The sequence below is a fragment of the Eucyclogobius newberryi genome, unplaced genomic scaffold, assembly GCF_026437365.1.
Source record: "Eucyclogobius newberryi isolate DKJ021-1_F unplaced genomic scaffold, fEucNew1.0.hap1 SCAF_10, whole genome shotgun sequence".
Classification (NCBI taxonomy): domain Eukaryota; kingdom Metazoa; phylum Chordata; class Actinopteri; order Gobiiformes; family Gobiidae; genus Eucyclogobius; species Eucyclogobius newberryi.
Window position 1 is genome coordinate 26,251,437 of NW_027315724.1, and position 22,098 is coordinate 26,273,534.

Consider the following 22,098-nt stretch of genomic DNA (forward strand, 5'->3'; position numbering starts at 1 on the left):
GACCATCATAAACATAATCTACTACCGCATTCAAACCAAAAACACAATACAAAGTTAATTTCCAGAAGTGGCAAGATTTACCTGTAAGAATTTTTTAACAGTGAAATCAATATACAACAGTGATTCATAATTATGTAGAAAATATTTATTAATAAATACAAAGTTAAACTTTAAATTATATATACCGGTACATGATTTGTATATAGGTGACCTAGGTACATGGACTGTATTTATGGTACAATACATGAGCGGCTCAATCTCTATGACCCTCCTCAAAATGAGCAGCAAATATCCGGGCTATTCTGTCCGTCTCTTTTCTTAAAGATGAAGGTGACATGTTGGGGCGGGGCCGAGGGCCTCTTGAAGGAGCAGCCCTGTGTCCCTGTAAAGATGGACAAACAACATTAACAGCAGTATTTCTAGTTTTTATTGCAAGTGAAGTAATACTATTCATAGCTCAACATAACAACTCAAAGAACACTGTCAATATTTGTGTTGTAAAAACAATGCAGTAAGTTTGTAATTATTACACTGAGCAATAACCTGTAAGACTGCATACCTTTCGACATACAAGAGCCACTTCAATTGTGCAATCATATTCACAAAACATATATACACCGGTATGTGTGAGTGCGCGCACACACACACACCGGTAATACAAATAGTATTTACAGTATGTTAACAGGACATTAGACATTACATATATTTAATGTAATGACGACAATGATAAATACAATGATATTCAGTGAATGATTAATTGAGACATCATTTGGCTCAGTTATGTAACAAGACTGGTGTGTATTTATGACTAAATCATGAGTTATAGGACAAATGCTTTGATCTTCCCAGTTTAAACACAATGATTGTTATGATACTGTACTTACAAGGTTGACAGGAGACAGGGAAAATGACGGAGCTAAACGTATGGCTTTCATAGACGCCTCCATCTGGTGAGGAGGGAGGAAGAAATTGGGCACCTCTGGAATACCAGGTCTAATAGAAGGAAGTTAAGAAACATTACTGTTGAAATGTGTTAATACTGCTTCAACGTTATACAAATATTAACCTACGTTGTGCTTCAGTCAATGCAAATGTTTACTTAGTTTACATAGAGTGATAGAGCTGAGTGAAAAACTGAATTCATTTTAAGTTTCATTACAGGAGAAAGATACAGAACTCACCACTGCGAATTATATTCTAAAGTAGGATGGCAATCATTGGATGTTTTTGTTTATTTAAAAAGTTAGGAAAGAGGAAAGACACGCACATCCGTCCTGAAGATGAGTGCGACAAAAACACAATAGTCACAATAAAGAAAAGACATGAAGAGATAATTGATTAAGTCTAAATTCTATCTATTCTATCTCGTTACGTTTTGGGAGCTGATGCGTGGTCACATGATCAGATTTAAATAAAAATACCATGCACATGCTGCCCAGCGGGCGAGTGGTTAAGGCACAGCACACATGTGCAGCCAGCCACAGTGTTGCGAGTTCGAATCCCGACTCTGACATAATTACTCCATGTCCTCCCTTCTTTCTCGTCCCCATTTCACATTGAACTTTTCTTTCTAATGAAGCCTATGACCACAAAATATATAATAAATAAAATATTTAAAAAAAAGAAAAAAATTAAGGAAAAAGAAAAAACATGCATTTTTTAATTTTACATTTTGGCACAACTCCCAACGTGTACATGAACACGATCAGTGATGTTAAAATGGGTTCCTCTGTTCCTCCTGTTAAGTGGGTTTATGTGTATGAATATATGTAATTATGATATGGAATATTTTTGTTATGGTTGCAGTTTTTTCTACACCACATCAGCAGTAGCCGGGTCACGTTTTAGAACACGTTCTTTTCCCCCAAAAAACATTTGGTTTTCATGTGCAGAGCTGTGCCAAAATGTAAAATACAAATCATGTGGTGTATTAGGATTAAGATCACAAGACATTTTTATTTTAGAGTTGCACAGAGTTAGGAGCGAGGGGGAAAGAAAGAGTTTAGGAACTTTGCTTTCGACCAATAGAACAAAACTTTTAAAATTAAATGATTTGATGTCTTTTAATTAATTCAAATAGCTTTTTAAAGACTATCCCCAGTGCCAGTGCTCCTGTTATAAATCGTATTATTCCATATTGTGCATTTCTCTAAATGTAGTTTATTGATTATATTTTTGATTGTTTTAATGGCATTTTATCTGCAACTCGTGTGTTTAATATTCATCTTATGTATGTGCCAACAGGGCGCTCTTGTAAATAAGAGCTTGCTCTCAAGGGCCCTGCCTGTATAAATAAAGGTTATAATATAATAATAATACTGTAAAGCTCGGGATTGTGTCATCACACATTATTGCATTTTTAAAGTCTAAAGTTTATCAGAGATGTTAAGATGCTAAATATTTAACCTTATTCAGAAGTATTCTGACTAGCTTATTGGGTTTTTCCCCGGCTGTTTTGTTAACTTTTTTGTTCATTATTTTTGCTAAAGCATCTTCATGGATATTTAGTCAGAAACAGTTTTAAAACGATGTTGAGCTTTATCAAAACCAGTATAAGACCACATAATAACAAAGATTTGGTATTAAAAATCTGTATCGAATCTGGAGCCTATTCCTTAGTCTCAAAAACAAATGTAAACCTTATGTATTATTGTGACAACACCACTACTGCCCAGTAACCCTGAGCTCTTTGTACCATGAGCTTATACTTATACTACAACACAAACAATGAAGGATACGGTTTTGGCTGGGTGTCGTCGATCTGCTCAGACATGGCTCCAACTGGCTCATCCTCTGACTCACTGCTAAACTCCGGCTCCTCGTCTTGTATCTTCAAATGCAAACTCTCACATGTCCTGGGACTTTCTTCATCTGCATCCGACTCCTCCGTTTCAGAAATGCCATCACTTTTATCGACTTCTTCACTATCTGAAGCGTGATTATCATTGGAGTCCTTTACGTTAGCGGTCAGCGGCTCAACATTCTCGATGTGACTTGTTTCAGTGTCGATACTTTCAAGAGAAGCTAAATCGGGGTCCGATAAAATGCTAGTCCAAGGGCTGGTTTTATCCGTCAAAGAGGTGAGTTCATTCAGATGTCGAGGTTGGACAACCGTCTCCTCATAATCGTCGCCATCGTCATCTGCATCTTGGTCCATTTTACAGCTTGTTTTTGCCTCTTCATCATCAGTCTCGCAGCTTTGGTCTTCCTCAGATGAAGCGATCACGTCATTTTGAATGTCTTTAGAGTCTACTTTCTCTTCAGTTGTCAAAAGTGGAAGTGGTAAGGTCAAAGGAGACGTATTACGAGAAGACTCTGGGGTCCCGTGTACAGTCTGAGGGGCGGGGTCTTCGACTGGAGAGTTTAGGTTACTCTGTGGGAGGGAGGGTATGGTTTCCAGATGCTGTCCTTGGAGCCCTTGTGCACAGATATATTAGCATCAGTCACAGTAATAGTACATTTCTTTTCATAAAATGGTTATATCACAAACAAGCAACATACATGGTTACATATTTACTGGTAAATATCCATGCATTGTTACTAGAAAATGTTGTTATTGATCATATGGAATTATACATGAGAGTTAAAGGTAAAGGTCAGATGAAGTAAACATCATTAGTGAACCAACAAACATCTAGCTGTGTCGCTCAGGGATCAAGCTCCAAGAATTTTAAGTTACATTTTAGGAAAAAGCCAGACATGGGTCCAGACAAGGCTGAAATGAGGTGCAAAAAAGCTTACCACTAACTATAGTGTTGACTTGTCCGACTAACATATTGGACCTGAAGAGAAGCTGGTGAGTGTCCGTCTCAGGGGTTTTCTGCGCCTCTGGTTTGAGGTTAACATCCTGCTCACTCGTTGGAAAAGTGGGAGTCGAAAGCTTGCGACTGAAGTATCTCTGAATATCGTCAAGCTCGCCCAGTTTTTTCCTTAAATCCAAAATAATTTAAGTCAGTTTTAGTCATATTTTATCAATAACAAGCAACAATTTTACATAAGTAGTTGCAGTATTACCTAAGAGCTGAAAACAGAATTGAGCTGGATGGATTTTGGTCTCCTGCACCATTTGCAGAGGGAGCGGTCTCGTGTTCCTGGAGGTTCTGATGGTACAGCCGCACGTTGTCCATGTGTTCGAAATGGCGGTCACTCGTACTCGATCTAAAACAAGATACATCTCAGCGTAACAAAAACACTTTTCGTAAGGAGCGGCGAATATCAAGTTTATGTTAAATGTTTCACCTTTGAGAGAAGAGAATCTCTGTGTGGTCTGGAGAGGAGATGTTCTGTTCAGGAAAGCGGCTGATGTGTGAGGGGAAACTGCTGTAGGTGGCTGTTGTGTGATAAGCGATCGGATGGGCTTGAAATAAGGCCTGTAAAGAAAAATGTGCCTTTTACTGACGTTTATTAGATTATTTAGTGCATGTCTTTTTTTTATTTTTTGTGACTTACAGATGAGTTAGTTGGCGTTTCTTCACACAGAGTCTTTCTTCGCAGCCTGAGGTGGTGGATTCTTTTGAGCGGCGTGATGGAGACTTTGAGCTGGCCGTGACATTGCCCGCTGAAGTCTGTGATGTTGTACCAGCCGCACACAGAGGGCAAGCCATAGAGCAAAGGCGTCAGGTCGACTGAAGCAAATCCAATCACCCGCTCAATCTCTGTCGAAAAAAATATTTATTTCACTCATTCTAATAAATAACAACAAGTATAAGAATGATTATTTTTGTTTCTACCTCCTTTGTGCCACACTTTGAAGACGAGAGATTGCTGTGAATCCAAAAGTAAGACCTTTGACAGTCTGTAGTTGAAAATTAGTTGAAAAAAAGTTTGTAATTAGTGAATATGATATGTCACAATGCAAACAATTCTAAAGTCTATATTGATACCATGAAAAATATCAATATACAAGTCAATATTGATTTTGATACTACAATTGAACGCAACACTTTTGCCTTTTCTCCCATTTCTCAGGAGCAGAAATCAAAGATATGAAACATATTCTATAAACACAAAAGACAAATTTCTCCTAAATATTGTTCACAAATCTGTTTTTACTGAAAATCCATATTAACATCTATAACATCACAGGTGTGACATATCAAGATGCGGATGATGCATGAATATTGACCTTGTGTTTATATTTTTGTTCTGTGTAGAAATATAATAACAGTAATTGTGTAATGTAGAGATTTGGAGAAAATATCCAATTGCAATTATATTGCATATTATTATATCTTAAACCCTCGGCGGGAGAATTGAAAATCACAGTTAGCAGTTTAAGACAGGACATTTTGTTGTTTCTGAAGGAGATTATACAAATTGCAAAATAACACAAATTGCGTCCATTCAACTACACTTTTGATTTGATTGTAATTAATCCTGCAGAGTCTGGGGTTTTTGAAGTATTTAAGTATTGAATCTTGCTCAAACACATTTGGATGCCAATGTTAGCAATGATCAGTGTCTGTGTAGTTAATGATGTACCTGCTCTGGTGTTGGTGGTCCCACACTGGGCAGTCACTGTTAGAAACCACAGCTGTACAAATGGGATCAGCGGAGTCTGCCGTGACATAGGAAACACAGCAACACGGGACCCCTTCACTGCGATCTGTGAGAGGACAACCTTTGGACAAAACTATGTCAATTATTATCACAAAACAATAGTATAATTATAAAGATAAATAAAACACAAATTTAAAGACCTTTCAGGTTTAGGTGCATGGCTTTATCCACTGTAATAGTTGCAGAGAAAGACTCATTGTCATCTATCTCTGTGCGCTGCTCAGTTGTGATGTCTGAGTTGTGAGGTGATCGTTCTATAGATTTTAGTGCTGCTTCATCATCCACTTCATCAGATAAAAGCTCTTCTTCATCTATGTCTGTGTGAGCTGTCATCCTTGGACCAGGACTTAGTGCCAGTGTTACGTGGACCCTGAGAGCCGCTCCTTGCAGATCAGCGGCGGACCGTCTGAACATTGGGTAAACTCCTGTGAAATCCAAATAGTTTTAACTAAACAATACATCAAAACAATACTAAACAAGCAGAATAAATAAAATCAATTTACCGCTAAGGGTATATTTCTGTTTGGACATTCTAGCTAGTGCGGACAGATCCAGAAACGCTGAGCCCACAAGTCGGTCCGTATCACAGGGCCTTTGAGTTTTGTCCTTTGCGAAAGCCACCCACATTTGAATCTCCAGCATTTCTTCACGCAGGTACCAAATTAAAGGTTGAGTCCTTTTCAGCTCCACTGTGGTACTTCCTTCAAAATTGACTGTTGCCACGCTTTCCTCCTCAACAACCGGGTGCTTCATGTGAGAGCAGAAGGCTTCTTGGTCGTAGAACTTGTATCTGAAGTAGCAGTATGTTGAACGCTGCATCTCTCTGAGGCCGGGCAGGAGCAGACAGTGCACAGGGATCCAGGCTCGAGGCACCGAAAAAGTCAAAGTGATTTTACTGATGTTTTGATCCCAGGACTCCGCATCCTCGTCTCCTACACCAACGCTATGGGTCATTTCCCAGCCCAGGCCCTGTGCAGCTTTGAGGACCCTTTCTCTGTCAGAGTGATGGGCAAAGCTGACGGACATTTCAACACCGCCAACCAAGATCGGCAGCTCCTCAGAAGTTTGCTTTAGTGCATGCACCCCAAACCAGCCTGAAATGCCTAGAATCACAGAGAAGCCAAATTACTTGAATTAGAGTGAAACCAACAATAGTAAATCTTGCACTAAATCCTGTTTATTATTTACCGGTTCTTTTATATACGAGATCAGCAAGCTGGATTTTGACTGTACCCAACTGTACATCTTTTGGCTGGGAAGCTTCAACTCCTTTGAAAGTAAAAATAATATAAAATGAGAAGATGTATGCAAATGTTTGTTGTTTTAAACATGTTAATTTATTCTATATTCTGTTTGAACCTTTCCGACTTTCCCTGTTCCACACAGTGAACGTGGCAGAGGCCTGCTCCAGCTGCTCTGCGAGACTGAAAGTCTCTCCAGTGCTCCTTTGAAGCAACAGGTCACAAGACATCTCCATGTGGTGGTCAAATTCTGGACTGAAGGTCCGCGCCACTATTCTAGTGCATCTTGTTTCACGCTCGGGCAAGAAGGAAAGCTGAGCAGTGATGTAGCTGTTCACACCCACAGAAGTGTAGTAGCTGAATCGTTCATTTGCTTCTGCAACTACCCTGCAAGGAACCAGGAGTCAGAAATGTCCTCTTTAAATATACAGTCATGTGAAGGTGTTATTGCAAGAGTGATAATGGAGTACCTGGCTGCAGCTTTAAGTCCAGACGCTCTGTGGATTTGTATCACTAGTGTCACAACACGAGCTGCAGCTCCTCGTCCCATCTGTCCCTCTGGCTTCACAGGTCGGTGTTTGTATTGAACACAGACATCCAGCAAACCTTCAGTAACAGTTCATTTAGTTTTATGTCCTAAATCAGTTCAGTGGAGGTTTTGCATCTACATCTATGGTGCATGGCTACCTGAAGGTTGAGGCTGGTGATCTGTGTCAGTCCGAGGAATCAGTGGCAATGAGAAGATTTGTGCCTCCTTGTGCAGTCTCTGCATAGTTACCATGGCACACAGCTTGGACAGTGGAAGCATTCCTTTTGCTACAAGTTGATCTCGCACATTTGGATAGTAATATCTACAGGCACATATACATCATCACACTAAAATGCTGACCAGCAATATAATGAAGCCAGCCAAAACCATGAAAACCATGTGACAAACCTGCACCACACTTCAAACTGTACACCGCCTCCACCGCTCAGGCCTTGGCAGGACAGAGAGCTGAGCAGGACCTTCTGGATGGGGACTCCTTCAGGAGCCAAAAGCACATGTCTCTCAGTGTGGCCAAATAAAGGGTCAGGGATACAGAGGGTAGTGGTAGTGCGAAATGACTTCAAGTTGATTGCTACAATGCAAAAAAAAAAAGTTATCACAATAACACAATGTGCAGAGTTTATAAAAATGCTTAAATCCTTACTACTTTCTATGAGGTCTGTATTTGCAGTGAGATCTCGTTCCTGACAGGGGAAAGTGTACTGAATGTAGCAGTCCGCCTCACCCCAAACAGTCGACTGCAGAGGAGTCAGCCCGACAACCTTTTCCACTTTTACCACAAAAACATGCTCCTTCATTATTTCATTAGGATTTCTGGTCACCTACAAAACATTTAAAGTACATATAATCCAATATCACAAAGAAAAAAAATATTTTCAGAATTCACAAACTAAACTCAACTGTATTCGAAAATGTCAGAATGTGTTAACTTTACCTTATGCTGTTTTGAAGAGGGCTGATGATCCAGCAGATGGACTGGCCTCACCACATGAGCGGAAGAATTATATTCTTCACCTCTGGCCAACTGAAGGGCAGAAATCTGTTCTGATCGACCCATAGCTAAAACAACTCTAAGGTTTCCTTTACAAGTGCCTGAGAAAACATCAATGACAGGCATGTAGCAGTCCACTCCTAATACTGGGAACTGCGCTTGGAGAAGTAGATGTGCAATCTTCACATCTCTGAAATGAGGTAACAGGGGAAAAGTAAAGAACATAGGAAATTATTGAATAAAGCAACCCAACGGTGAGACTTTGCAGTTTTTACCTGTATGACATGTAGAACTGGTGAAGAGGTAGTTTAACAAGGCCAAGAAGGTGATCCTGTTTTGGACTTCCAATTTTTTGCCATACTTCGATCACCATTACATTGTTCTTCATGCGCTCCAGCAGTTTAGATGTGAGAGCAATTGGGGTCACCTGAAGAAACAGTCACAGGATTAAAAAAATGCCATTTCAAGTTATGTGAATGTTTGGGAATATACCTGCACAAAATTAAATGTAGGATGTGCCTGTCCCCAAGCGACATGGGATCTCACGGTCTCATCACACCAGAAGAGCTTACAGTTCAAGTACAGATTTGGAGCTTGCAATGGGGAACCTACCAACTCTTTTCCATCAGGCACCATGAGCAAAGTGTGCAACAAAATGTCTGGGTTTTCCTCTGTCTGATGATCTATGTGGTGAGATGGTGAAGTGATAAAACTGTCCTGACACAGAGGTTCTCCTGTGACTCTTTGAGGACTCCTGGAAACCTCTACAGGCCCAAATGAGACATCTCCAAAAATGTTCTCATTTCCTGATGGGGCTTTCGCCGGAGTTGCTGTTGTATCCCAAGGTGTTGTTTCTCGTTGTGCCAATGTTTTTACAGGGATTTTGGAATCTTTCTTTCTTTTGACAAGTTCAAGAGTCACCTAAACAAAATGTAAAATTTTAATTAGAAATGTACATAAAACACACACTGAAATAACCCAAATAAACACCTTTACCTTTAATGGTCCAATATCTTTCGTTTCTCTCTCCTCTTCCACACTTACAGGCAGCAAAAGAGACTGAGACAATGACTCACTAAGTAGAAAACTCCGTAGCGGATGGACTGATTTACCAATTAAAATAGGCTAAAACAATCAAAAAGGCACTATTAACGGCATTTCAATATTTTATGTACCAACTTAATGGTGCATACTTTACCTTCTTTTGGTCAATTCTTCTCAAATATATGCTAAAGATAAGTTCAGTTTGCCACCAATGTTTAACAGCTGCTGCACTGAAGTGGACAGGAAACAGAGAGCGCTGACTGAACTTCACAACTGAAACAGCAGAAACTTAAAATAGTCACTTAAACATTTAAACATAATACTTTTGTTTTTTCCCCTCTTTTTGAGGACAGTAAATCGTCTTACCCTCTCCGACAATCTTATTGGAAACTGCTCGGGTCACTTCCTCTGCATTCTTATGTGACACTCGTGGTAAAACATACTCAACAAAATATGTGCTGTGAGAATGAGAAATGTTAAATATAAACAATATAAAGCCAAATACAAAAACTTTCTTACCCTTTTTTAGTAGATAAGGGTCGTGGAGGTTTGCCTTTGCTGATACTTTTAGACGAGGTGGACGGGTTTTCAGTGGAAACAACCAGAGACTCTACACAGACCTTCAGCAGTTGGACTAAGCTCAGCCTGTTGAGCTGATCTGCAGTGAGACTGGGATGAACAGTGCCTTCCCTAGAGGTGACAGCAAAGTAAGTGAAGTAAGAAAACTGTTAAGTGTTACTTATTGTTACCACACAACTGATATGAATCTCACCCTCCATTTGTCTTAGTTTCAGGCTGCGTCAAGGGTTGCTCATTTGCTCCTGATGGGCTTTGTTGTTGCGGTTGTACACCCAACTCTGGATTAGCCGTTTGCTCGTCAATGATCTAATGAATGATAATTATTACACAAATTATACATCAATCACAAGATGCTATGATATAAGATAATCCTTTATTGTCCCACATGGGGAAATTTCATTGATGCAACACAGGTAGATACAGAGGTAGATACAGAGGAAAAGAACAGATAACTTATAGGAAGTTTGAAAAACACTCTCAGTAGAAGATCTCTTATAAACAAAAACTCCTATAGACAAAACCTCCCATTTCCCAACAAGGGATGGAGGGGAAAAAATAATAAAGATAAAAATAAATAAATCAATTAATAAACAATAAATACATATGTATCCAAAATACTTGCAGGAGATTTGTAGAAGAGATTTTCCAACAAGCTCTGGTCATACTGTGGGTCATTTAGTTCACTGTCGCCACAAAAACTGCTTGGGTTAGACAGAGCTGACAATTCATCCCAGAGAGGTAGAGGAGATGTACTGTAAATCCACAAAAGGATTTTTTAAGAATTAATAAAAATGTGAATAGTAAGTTTTAATGTAATTAATTACCTGCCAAGAAGTAGATCTACAGCCTTTTGGTCCATGTCAATAGAGGTGCCCACGCCATGATTGCAACCAGACGTTACACTACAAGAAGGCTCCATGTTTGTATTTGCAAGAAGTATATTTTGAAGAAAAGTACCAGGAGGTGGAGAGGGAGGTCTGTCAAATAATAGTCACAAAAATAAAGCATGGAAAATACAACAAGCAAAGACGTAGATAAATTATTAAATGACATCACTAACTTGGCGTTTAACTGGGTATTGTCCCATGAGAGAGGATGAGGAGGATTCATGACAGTTGGGGTGAAGTTTATGTCAGTTTTAACAGCTGACACTACCATAGCATTTCGCAGTTTGTTTCCACGCTCTAAGATAACTATTATTAAAAAATATTATTAAAATCATGTTTTCATTCAATTGGGTAATGTTATTATTACTGACATGAATGAATATGAAGTATGTCCTTACCGGAGAGTAAATCATTAGTTGGATCAGTACCACTACTCGCAGGATTGGCTGAACCGTGGCAGGTGTCAAGTGACTGGTTTTCAGGTAATGCCTTGTTTTGCTCATTTCTTTGGAAATATATGTGATCTTTCCCTCTAAAAAAATATAGAGAGAATTACATATCAACATATAGTATTTATTGATTGAACATTTTGTAAGTAAACCTTGGCGTGCTTCCATGAGCGCTCTCGGATGACTCCTTTCCACTCCCAGCAGAGACTTTGGGTTCAGAAGAAAATATTTCCTGAGGCGCTTTAATGCTGATGTCTGTGGGAGGGCATGAACTGCTGCTGTCATACGCTTCAATCAGAGGCTCCAAACAAAGTGAAACCTAAAAAACAATAACATGTAAATTTTTTTTTTACAAAACTATATAAAATAAAATTGAGAGTGTAAAATGCCATCAAACCTGCAACTCCCCCAGTTTCTCAGATGTTGGAGAAACAAGTGTATAGAATCCACTTATGGGGTGGGACAGAGAAAGACGAGGGATGCCGGCCACTTGAGCTCGTGCGATTGGTAAATGGTCAGGTTTTGAGAGAACTTCAAGCACAATGTAACCCATGTCTGTTGGAAAATATTAAAATTTGGCCTTTATCAAAAACATAAAAAGCTTACTGGAATCCTGCTCTGGTAAACTTAAAACTGTACCTGTTAGGTATGAAGTGAACTGCTTTGGTCCACAGCGGACAGGGAAAAGTGTTGTTGTCTTGAGTGATTTCTGTGATGCCTGTGATCCATCCCTGGGATAGAAGTGAGTCCCATCAGAGGTCTCGCCCCACCAGCGCAGCCGGACAAATGTGTTTGAAGGAGGCTTGTGAACTGTCCACAAAACTCGGCTGACTGTCACACGCAGGAAGCATCGGAGCTGGCCCTCCACTAACGGTGGCAGACCGGTGGACGGAGAAATGTCGCTGGAAACTGTAATGTGTTTTAAATGTTTTATTTTTGGCACTGAATCAAGTGTAAAGTTCAGCATCCATTTATTTACTAGGCATTTAGTTAATCAAGCAGCCCCTGATATTTTAAGTAAACTATTCAGCTTAGCATTATACTTATAGACCCAACAAAATGTTAACATCATGTTCAAAAATTCAGAATAGAGGAAACTGGAGGCAAAATTAATAAGACAACGATAATCTTCCAATTAAAAACTGACATCTGGATCTAAATAATTAAAATCTAATATAAAGAAAAAATGAGCAATGATTTAGAAAGTTGGTTTGCTTTCCCATTACAAATAATTAAAACAAATCTCACCTACGAACTACACAGAAAGTATAATTTCTCAGTTCTAGTGCGCTTTCTGCAACTGTACATTTAACTGTACATTTTGCTTACATAGTAAGCCTATTTTTTATTTTTATCCTATAGCAGATTTAAATTGATTTTATATAGGTTGTTTTATCATTTTTCATTGTTTTATGTTGCACCGAATCATCAAAGCAAGTTCCTATGTTTGTGAATTCTGTTAATTGACAAGGCCATGCACTGTAGACACTCCCAATTGACAATGGCAATAAACTTATTCTGACAATGAAGAATGATGAACCTGTAGATATAATGAAAATATATACATTATATTTAGGGATCATTATAGGGATCAATATTTTTGTAGGTATATTTGTTCAGTAACACAAAGAACTAACAGTAATCATATCTCTTATTAAATAAACAATTCATGTAAAATACTTTTTTCGGGCTCTAACAACATTTACACGTAACGTTAGCAGAGTTGAGATCACTTGTGATAGTCTGAGGTTTATCAAAACTTTATTATCTTCTTTGAAATCACATTATTTTCCATTTTACTTTTGCCTCCATTCCGGTATTCAGTATGTATTTGTTTACTAACCTATAAAGGGTCAATTCATAGACAAATAGTTATTACAATTACAACTTAAGTTAACATAACAGCTAGCTAATGCTAACGACAGATTACCCTTCTTCTTGCTAGCTCCAGCTTTGGCGAGCCTCGGTTTCCTGCTCTTCATGTCTCAGCTCAACAGAAATGGACCAAACGTAGCTGCGGATAAACATTTGATGGACATTGTTGTTTCACGTAAGGGGCAATAAGTAATAACGTAAAAAACAGATAATCTCCATGCAACTTTCATATTATCTCCACTGTCCGCCGCGCAAAGTGTCTCCAAGCAACAAGTTAGCTTGTCCCGCCTCCACTGCCGCGGTCTTACAGAGGCATCATGGGAAATAGTCGTAGAGAAAAAGTTCTGGGAAGTTTTGATTTTTGTGCATACAGTACAAGACTTCGGTTATTATTATTATTATTATTATTATTATTATTATTAATTATTATTATTTATAAGAAAATATGGCATACAGTTCAGTACAAATTGCAGTGACACGGGGATCAATCAGCTCAGCAACTCCGGTTGGCTTCTTGTCTTCTTGTCAACACCATGTGCGACTCAGCTGTCAGTCTGTCAGTTCTGCGAGCAGGACATCCGGCTGGTTACACTGTCCAAAACGCTTCTGAAGAGAATATTAATTTGCCTCAGCTGGACTTAGCAGAAGCAACCCATTACAGGAACTGGAACAAGATGTCTAATAAACATTAATACAGGGTTTCTACACTACTACAACCAGTCCAAATATTATATAATATATATTGTACAGAAGGATAAACTAAGCAAATTGTACCATTGCGTAAAGCTGCGTTTTTCTATTTCACCACAAGAGAGAGCCAGTGGTACACCATGGAGCTGTAGACCTACACTTTGAGCAGCTGACAGCCTGAGACCAGAGAAACAAAAAGACAAATAGTCCTTTGGTGTTTTCTTCAAGGAAGCATCTATGGTTTCCTTATTGAGACTTTGTTTGGTTTAGTAAATAGCAATGGCTATTGGTCACTAAACATTTACAGTAGGTAGGCCTTTGATGAAGTGTCATTCAAACTGTTTATGTATCTATTTATTTAGGTGTGCCCCTGAAGCACAGTTTTACAACAGGTCATCATAGTGGATGGGTTTTCTGTTGAAACAAGTGCTTTTCAAACATGAAATGCAGCTTCTTATTGCACCAATAAAATGTAGACTTATTGTCATTCTACTGGTTACTGTTGACAGTTGCTATTGACATCAGTTCGCAATGTCTGTTTATTAAATAATATAAGGAAATCTTTATTCAACATAATTGAAATAAACATGTTAAAGACCAGTGAACGACTGATAAGAAAAATGCAATTGAGTTCATATTTCTTCAAGCACATTTTTACATTTTGTGACAGACACTGGAGTGCTTCACTTCCTATGCAATACTTGGCCGGAATAGCAAGTTTCTTTACAGCAAGCAAACAGTCTTTCACAGTGAGCCCACATCAGCACTGCATGAGGAGCAGAGGCCTCTCTCTCCAGTACGAGTTTGAGAGAATGTGGCCCCTGGGGATTGATTTTCAACTCGGGCTGAAAACGCAGCTCAGTTTTACTTCATCCATGTTCACTGCGGTCCGTCTGGTCCAGGCTCTTTGGATTTGAGGCTGATTCACATGTGCAGCCTGCCCCTTTCCAAAGCCCACATGACCCCCTCCCCTCTCGCTCTCTTCTTTCCGAGGGTTTCACGTTGTAAAGACTCTAAACAGTGCGGTTGGTTCTCCATTTCGCTCACTCATCAGGATTCAGGGTGCAACGATGGAGAAATTCTTGACCATATTCATGAATCCACTTGTTTGCCACTAGAAAACAAAAACAATGTTTTAGTGAAACAAGTGCAACACTGTAACTTATGCAAACTGAATTAATGTCCTCTACAGCTGCTCCGTTACTAATGTGCCTCTGTTAGTTTAACTGACAAACCACACAAGTCTTTGGGGAGAATGTGAGGCAGACTGATATATGCACCAAGTAGGAGCTGAGATTAGGTTTCCAAGACGAGCAATTGGTGTCTGAAGTCACCTAATAAAATACAGATGTTGAAAAGGCCTCATATGAAAGACTAAAAGCAAGGTTATATTTAAAAGTCCAATTAATGGGGGGGAAAAATACAATCTTTACCCCATTTGTCCCCAACAAGTATGGGACAGCCTGCATGAAGTGTGTCCACATCTCCTTCACCATTTCTGTGCAAATTCCACCAGAAGATGGCAGCTTTCTGTGACACATAAGGGTTCTTATTATAGTTGGTGAATGATAGTCAGTGATAGTGAAAATCTCTGGAGATGGCTTGTCAAAACATTACAGAGTCTCATTTTAAGCCTGAAACTCATTCACATTGGTGCACAACTGCACAAACGCAATATTGTGAAGAGAAATAACCAGACTATGTGGGCCTGAGAATCACCTGAGAAGCACCATGGGTGAAAGGCTTAAAGGAAACTGGCAAATGAATGCAAGGCTCAAAAATACACAAAATGATTGAAATATTGTACATTACAGAAGTAGATTGTTTACCTCTACCACCGGGAGACTGAAGTTGGCATAGATGAATGCAGTGGACCCACCTGCCTCGACAGAGCTGAGCTGTGGAAAAATACATTCCTCAAACTGTGTCTTCTGCTGCTGTGGTGTATGTGCAAGTTACTGCATGTTCTCTTTGCTCTTAAATATCAAGGAACAGTCATTTTCACATCTTCCATTTTCCTTATAAAAATGTGATCAAATATTATAATCATCAGTAGCTGCAAAAATGTATTAGAGTCTGAATGTTAATGTTCTGGTAGTTCTAAGAACAATAGTTTTGCTTTTCCAGTTTGGGTTAACGTACAAAAGCAAATAGATTTACTTACATATATCATGAATGTAGCCACGCGATTTCCAGTGTTCAGCTTGTACACAGGACTGGTTGGAGCCTATAAGAAGCAATATAAACATACCGGTATATATATATATGCAAACAAAATAAATCAAGTACTTACTGTAGCATGGTCAAAGTGCGGTTCATAGTGTCCGGCAATCCCATAGTTTACAACTTGGAGGTATTCACCAAAAGGGTGGTTCACATTTAGACCAGTTACCATGGCAATCCGCTGGTCCAGTTTCCCAATCACAGCATGTGAAGAGTCTTTTAGCCATGCACTGGAGGCAAGAACAAATGTATTTTCATGTACTATTGAAAGACATCTAAAAACGGATTCACACGTACCTTTTACTGATGCGATAATCTGCTGTTTCTTGTTTCGCTCCACTTGCTATGACAGATCTTTTTAACTAGAAAAGCCAAAGTAGGATAAAAAGTTGACAAGACTGAAAGTATTTTTATGTGAAAAATATGCATGATACTTATCAGCAGCCCACATCTAACAGCGCACAAAAGCCCCAAGATGTCTTCAGCTAAATCTGTTTCTGTGATTTACTGCGAGTCATCCAACCAAATCTCAAACACATTTTCTGAGACGTTGCAGAAAATAGTTCAAAAGCCACAGAACAAATGTAGTAAATAAAATAAAATGACAATTCAAAGTGTCATTATACCGTGACATGAGAATGCTAAATAATAAATCTTTGATCCCGACCACTCATTTCGTGGTTAGCTTTTGTGGCAAACTCAAATTCAATACTGAGCTCTAAGTCTGTTTTGAATTCGCCCACACACTGACAAAACGATGAAATAAGTACAGGACTATCCGAGCCGTGGATGGAAACCGTGACAAACAATGCCGACACTTGACATAAACTATAGGATCCCTGCAACCGAACATTTTACAAATAAATTGTGGCAGCTAGATGTACACAGCCAAGGACATTGTTGATATAAATCACAGGTTTCAAGAAGATGATGAAAAAGGACTGATTACAAACTAGCAATACAAGTCAAACAATATAGAAAAACGTTTGCATCGTAGCTTGTCATTCCTTAAAATGCTTGCCAACTTTCTGGAAGCAGACCAAGGGTTCCCTCTTAAAAATATACATGGCTCTAAACTTTGAAAGACATCTGGCACCTACTCCCGGCCGTGCAAGCGCCTTGACGTCCTCTGCCTCGTTGTCGGTGATGAAGTCATGATACAGAGCCACAAAGGGCTGTAGACTCAGTATTTCCCGTTTGGCTGGACGCACAATCAAGCCTGGACGTCCGCTGGTGAAGTAGTCACAAAAAAGTCTTGGGTTTTGGAAATGTGTGGGCTGTAAAAAGAGCATCTGGAGTTAATTATGCATCCTTATTAGATGTATCATGTTTCAAATGCATAGGGTTTTAATGTTGTATTTGGAGTATGAATGAGGCACAAGCAATTTTATATAAAACATGGCAGATTGAGTTATAACTTGGTAATGCACTCATTTGTTTATTGTTTTTTCCACATTTATCTGGGGTTGAGGTAAGTAGCTTGGCTTGTGTTTATAAAAGGGAACTCCAAATGCATGAATATTACATGGTTTATGAAATACAAAGAAGTTGGTGGTTACTTGGGAGCCGTGGTCCTGGCAGAGTCTCTCAAAAACTTCTCTTGTTCTCAAATAGTTTGAAGCCGGTCTTCTCAGCCCGTTGCCTTTAATACGAGGTTTCACCACCAATAACTTCTCATATTTCTCAACATTTTGCAAGACGCGTTCATTCACTGGATCTGAAAAATACAAAACCTAAACTGAAGACACATTTTACGACAGTGATTTACAACTGGAGAACTGGCAGTGAAATTTACCATGATGTAGTAACTCCTGCGATAGACTTAAAGCGTGCGAAACATTCCCTGTCTGAAATAAGAACATTTTAATGATCAGTGTCACATATTATTTGTAATAATAATAGGCCTGTCACAATAACAAATATTTAAGTATGATATATTGTCACAGAATCACAGTAAACAAATAATATTCAAACTACCAGATGGAACCCTTCTAACCCTTCTAAAATTTCTAACTTTTATTTTAAGCTTGAAAAGTGGGAAAATTCCTCAAATCTGGAAATCTGCATTTGTGTCGCAACTAAAATTCTTGAAAAGCTGGCATAGCATCTCAAAGCCTTAAACTGGTTTGGTACTTTACTGTTGCTCAGCCTCACTGGAACAGGCCATTGAGTCTTTACAATCAGCTTTCTCCATGGAGCAGTCCAGGTGGAAATCACTGAAGTTAGTGCTGAATTCAGAAAAGGTTATCCTATGGTATCTATTGAGTTTGTCTCAAATTATAAATACCTTGGTTTCATTCCAAACCAAGAGCTGTCTTTTAAACATCATCTACAAAAATTTACTCAAAAGATTGGGTTCTTTTGTTTTTTTCATAAAGCCTGTTTAAACGTCTGATATCGGTCACTTTTATGCCTCCATCTGATTACTCTCTGTATAAATGCATCTGCAAAATGTCTGAAATCCTTGGATATTTTATACCACTGTGCTTTGAGATTCACAGCAGGTTGTGGCAGGCTGTGAACTCCATGCCAAGGCAGGATGGCATAGAGGGGCTGTCAGGGGGAAGAGGGCATTTTCCTACGCTGCTCCTGCTGCTTGGACCTACCTTGGGTTGGGAGGTTGGGAGAACTGGCCTTGTGTGGGGGTTTTCTAGCCATTTTAAAAACAAAGAAAGAGAATCCTATAAAACGACTGTGCTTTTGAATATAAACTATTAGTTCTTGAATGTAATTTGTATTCTGTCATATTTTCCCCTTTGCCCCAGGGTGACAACAACTACAACTACAACTACAACTACCCACACAAACACTGAACACAATCAATGTAGTGATTACTTTGACTGGCCTAAATATAATAATAATAATGTTGTTTACTTACTTTGAAATGAGAGAAAGCTAGATGGTCCAGAGCATCTTCCAAACTGCCCTGGTTCTCTGGGCCCCAGTTGTTTCCTCTGAAGAGGCGCACTGACTGCTCCAGCCATGGCACTGAATGGTAATAATCCTCCTGGTCATACGCCACCTATCACAAAGTTTAGGAATACCTCCGTTAAACTAGATTGAGACTGTTTCGTGCATCAGATTAAATTTATTTTTAATCCAAACAATAATTGACTTATCATTTATAATGTGATAAAAACTGATTGCAACCTCTAGAAATAAAACAAAATTAAGGCTAACCTTTGGCTGCAAAATAAATGTTATGATGTGATTTCAATCCATTCAAGGGCTAAAATGAACCTGGTCTTATCCTCTGACATAGTTGGTGCAATGAAAACAATACAGTTAGTCTTAAATCCAGTGAATCTCTATTGGATTCTGGGTCACAAGTATGAGAACCCTAAAAAAGACAATCAATCCAACATTCTTAGCAGTTTTACAGTAATATAAAACAATACAAATAATCAGTTAATTTTCATACAACCTTCATAAACTATACTGATACAAGTACCCTGTGAAATTGGCCTCCCAAAGAATCGTAAGAACAACTTTTTCATGGTGCAAATCAATGTATTCTCTGTCAGAAAATCTTCAGCCCAGATAATTACTTTTCCATTCAGCATCCAGATCCCTCAAATGCCCTACCCTTAGAAATTCCCACTGAGTAAGCGTGGAATAGCAGAGGAATTATTTTTCATATGAGTCGGAAAGTATATTCTCTGTCCAGTTTATTTGCCAGAAAGAATTCCGACCACACAAGTTAAAACTACTGTATAAGACACTGCTACCAATATTTTCATAGTTGTTTGGGTTGTTTTTTCTCAGTGATGGTAATATTGATGCTAATGAGGGAGAGTATTATCAATGAAACAACTATAAAGCCATAGCGTAGTGCCGGCAAAAGCTCTCAAACCTATTATGTATCTCTATGATTTAAACATCTATACTCAAAGTGCACTGACAAGACTAATAAACAGTGTATTTACTGTGAAAATCAGATTAAACTCACAATCCAAACATGCCCTCTGCTCTTGTGAATATAAATCCAATAAAAATTCCCCCAAAATAATGAATCAACTAAAAACGGTGGCCGACCAAGACACCATCACCGATTAATTGATTAAACGACCAAAGGTTTACAGCCCGACAATTTAGGGTGCATTCACACATGTACAATCACCACATCAACAACAACTAAAACAGGACCAAACCACCAAGTGTGAACGCCGTACCCTTCCACTCCCTGTTCTCCATTTGACAGAGGGATAAACAAATCAAACTTTCGATCAAACTTACTTTACCAACCATAAAGCAGTCATCACCAGACAGAGGGACAGACACGAGCGGCTCATAAATCTGGCTGGTTCCTCCATTGGCCGCTGTGAGAAAATGCCCCCTAACCAGACCTGACACCTGCAGAGAGTACACATCCTGGAGCCTCAGGAGTCCCCTCACAGCCCCCTGGAGGTCCTCCAGTTTGGGCAGAAACAACCCTTCCTTCTCGTAACTGGATCTGAGAGCTGGAAACAAAGGACCAAAAGGTGAACCGCGGGGTCGGGGGAGTGAGTGTTGATAGGAGACACTGGAGGGTTACTTATCACCTCCATATGTTAAAAGTGTGAGAGGAGAGTCAGCTTACCTTCTGAGTTTTCCAGAGCTGCATCGCTGTAGACCACATTGGGCCATTCTGAATACAGTCGTTTGATGAGTGTGAAAGCCAACAGTGGGTTTGCCAATGCAGTCGTCTGGCCTTTGTATACCTCGGAGTGGAGCTGGGAAACTTTGGTATAAAAACTGTGAGAAGAAAATGTTTAACTTACTGAGGTTTTAAAAATAAATGTGAACACATTCATTTCACTAAAATTTCTATAGCCTGATAGTAAAGTCTGGCCTACAAAGTGACTAAACGTCTAGAAAACTGTGACATATTGAGACCTAAAAACGCTTTAACAGCTGTTGATTGAGTGTGTGTGTGTGTGTTTTACATTAACTATATTATATTATTATAGTGTATAGTTATTTTTCTGGGTACATTACACTGCATTCTGTAGGCTGAAGTCTACTCACCGTCTGATGTCCTGCAGCCTTTTTGACTCTTCCTCAATGTAACTTCTGAGTGAATCGATCAGTTGGCGCTCTGCACTGATGGCGTGCTTCACGTTCACAAGAGACGTGTAGATTTCAGCGCAACAAAGAGGCAGTGAAGTCCAAGTCATGAAGAGGATCAGACCGAAGACCAGACGAAGCTCCATCTCAAACAGAGACCGGCCTGGCTCCGGGGCAGGAGCTGTTCTGAGCGTCTCACGGTGAGTCAAGCTCTCCCGTTTACACCCCACACGTGCGGGCGCTGATGGAGGAGCGGCACACTGCTGCTCCAGGGAAATGAACTGAATTAACCTACAAATTAAGGGTTGGAGTAATCTGAATAAGAAGAAAAATAATTAAAAGTGAAGAGAACTTGTCAGCCACTTGAGAAATTGTGGTATATTGCACTAGAGAATTGTATGTGCTATATTCTGCTCCTCTTAATGTGAATGTGTTATTGTGTGCAATAGAGTGTCATTATTAGTGCTCCCCAATAGAGGGCGCACTTGCCTTGAGTATGTATGTTTTTACCAGTTCGCGAGCAAGTGATGCTCCGCATGTACCTGTGAAAGTTGTGATTAAAATACACGACGGAAATTGAGATGTTGTTCTACTTTGTTTCGGCCAAGATACAACAGAAATAAATTACAAAAAGGTTTGCAACACTGTGCCCCCTGGTGGACATTGACTGTTGTTGCATTTTATTTTAGTTGTGAATTTGCATCTGATATTTGTCAGTCAAGAAAGCAAAGTTACCACTTACTTACTTGCTTTTTTACTTACTTACTTACTTACTTATTATTATACCTACATAATAATTATATAGTATATAATGAAACATCACAAGAATGTGATACACACTATTATATGTTGTCAATTCAGTCAATAAAAGGTTTACATTCAGGTTTAACAATGTCGGAGTAATCACTCATTCGTCCAGGAGTGTTCCATTGTGGAAAGAGATTCAGCTGTAGTTATGTGGACT

General features: G+C 39.1%; 2 protein-coding genes across 4 annotated transcripts; both read right to left on the minus strand.

The window, feature by feature from the left end:
• Window positions 1-216: 216 nt before the first annotated feature.
• c2cd3 (C2 domain containing 3 centriole elongation regulator) lies at window positions 217-13,452 on the minus strand. Its single transcript, XM_072464437.1, has 33 exons — window positions 13,231-13,452; window positions 11,940-12,209; window positions 11,698-11,855; window positions 11,453-11,619; window positions 11,250-11,383; window positions 11,025-11,157; window positions 10,789-10,941; window positions 10,587-10,716; window positions 10,158-10,270; window positions 9,905-10,075; window positions 9,752-9,843; window positions 9,540-9,658; window positions 9,338-9,466; window positions 8,834-9,262; window positions 8,617-8,768; window positions 8,285-8,531; window positions 7,994-8,171; window positions 7,738-7,921; window positions 7,488-7,651; window positions 7,271-7,406; window positions 6,919-7,187; window positions 6,748-6,828; window positions 6,063-6,662; window positions 5,700-5,984; window positions 5,482-5,620; window positions 4,731-4,795; window positions 4,450-4,655; window positions 4,240-4,370; window positions 4,015-4,158; window positions 3,742-3,929; window positions 2,739-3,417; window positions 885-993; window positions 217-382 (listed from the first exon to the last, which is right to left on the minus strand). Exons 1-33 carry the CDS (start codon window positions 13,280-13,282, stop codon window positions 254-256), a joined length of 6,336 nt encoding a protein of 2,111 aa, XP_072320538.1. The 5' UTR covers window positions 13,283-13,452; the 3' UTR covers window positions 217-253.
• Window positions 13,453-14,403: 951 nt separating this feature from the next.
• On the minus strand, window positions 14,404-21,376 carry p4ha3 (prolyl 4-hydroxylase, alpha polypeptide III). Of its 3 annotated transcripts, XM_072464455.1 has the most exons (14): window positions 21,096-21,376; window positions 20,668-20,822; window positions 20,325-20,548; window positions 18,967-19,110; window positions 17,884-17,935; window positions 17,648-17,805; window positions 17,189-17,365; window positions 16,386-16,450; window positions 16,159-16,318; window positions 16,030-16,092; window positions 15,695-15,763; window positions 15,299-15,395; window positions 15,146-15,199; window positions 14,404-14,979 (listed from the first exon to the last, which is right to left on the minus strand). In XM_072464455.1, exons 1-13 carry the CDS (start codon window positions 21,278-21,280, stop codon window positions 15,162-15,164), a joined length of 1,587 nt encoding a protein of 528 aa, XP_072320556.1. In that variant the 5' UTR covers window positions 21,281-21,376; the 3' UTR covers window positions 14,404-14,979; window positions 15,146-15,161. The 3 variants fall into 3 exon arrangements, with proteins under 3 accessions (XP_072320556.1, XP_072320551.1, XP_072320555.1); XM_072464450.1 differs by lacking the exon at window positions 15,146-15,199; XM_072464454.1 differs by having other exon boundaries at window positions 14,404-15,199.
• Between the last annotated feature and the right edge of the window lie 722 nt (window positions 21,377-22,098).

Coding starts and splice junctions, on each gene's coding strand:
- c2cd3 (XM_072464437.1), bottom strand. CDS start 13,282: ATGAAGAGCAGGAAACCGAGGCTCGCCAAAGCTGGAGCTAGCAAGAAG. Junction 11,158..11,249: donor AACTAATGATTTACTCTCCG/GTAAGGACATAC, acceptor TTTTAATAATAG/TTATCTTAGAGCGTGGAAAC. Junction 994..2,738: donor GACGACACCCAGCCAAAACC/GTATCCTTCATT, acceptor TCCTTCTATTAG/ACCTGGTATTCCAGAGGTGC.
- p4ha3 (XM_072464450.1), bottom strand. CDS start 21,280: ATGGAGCTTCGTCTGGTCTTCGGTCTGATCCTCTTCATGACTTGGACT. Junction 15,396..15,694: donor TCAGTCTCCCGGTGGTAGAG/GTAAACAATCTA, acceptor TATGTGTCACAG/AAAGCTGCCATCTTCTGGTG. Junction 14,980..15,298: donor ACTTGTTGGGGACAAATGGG/GTAAAGATTGTA, acceptor TTTGTTTTCTAG/TGGCAAACAAGTGGATTCAT.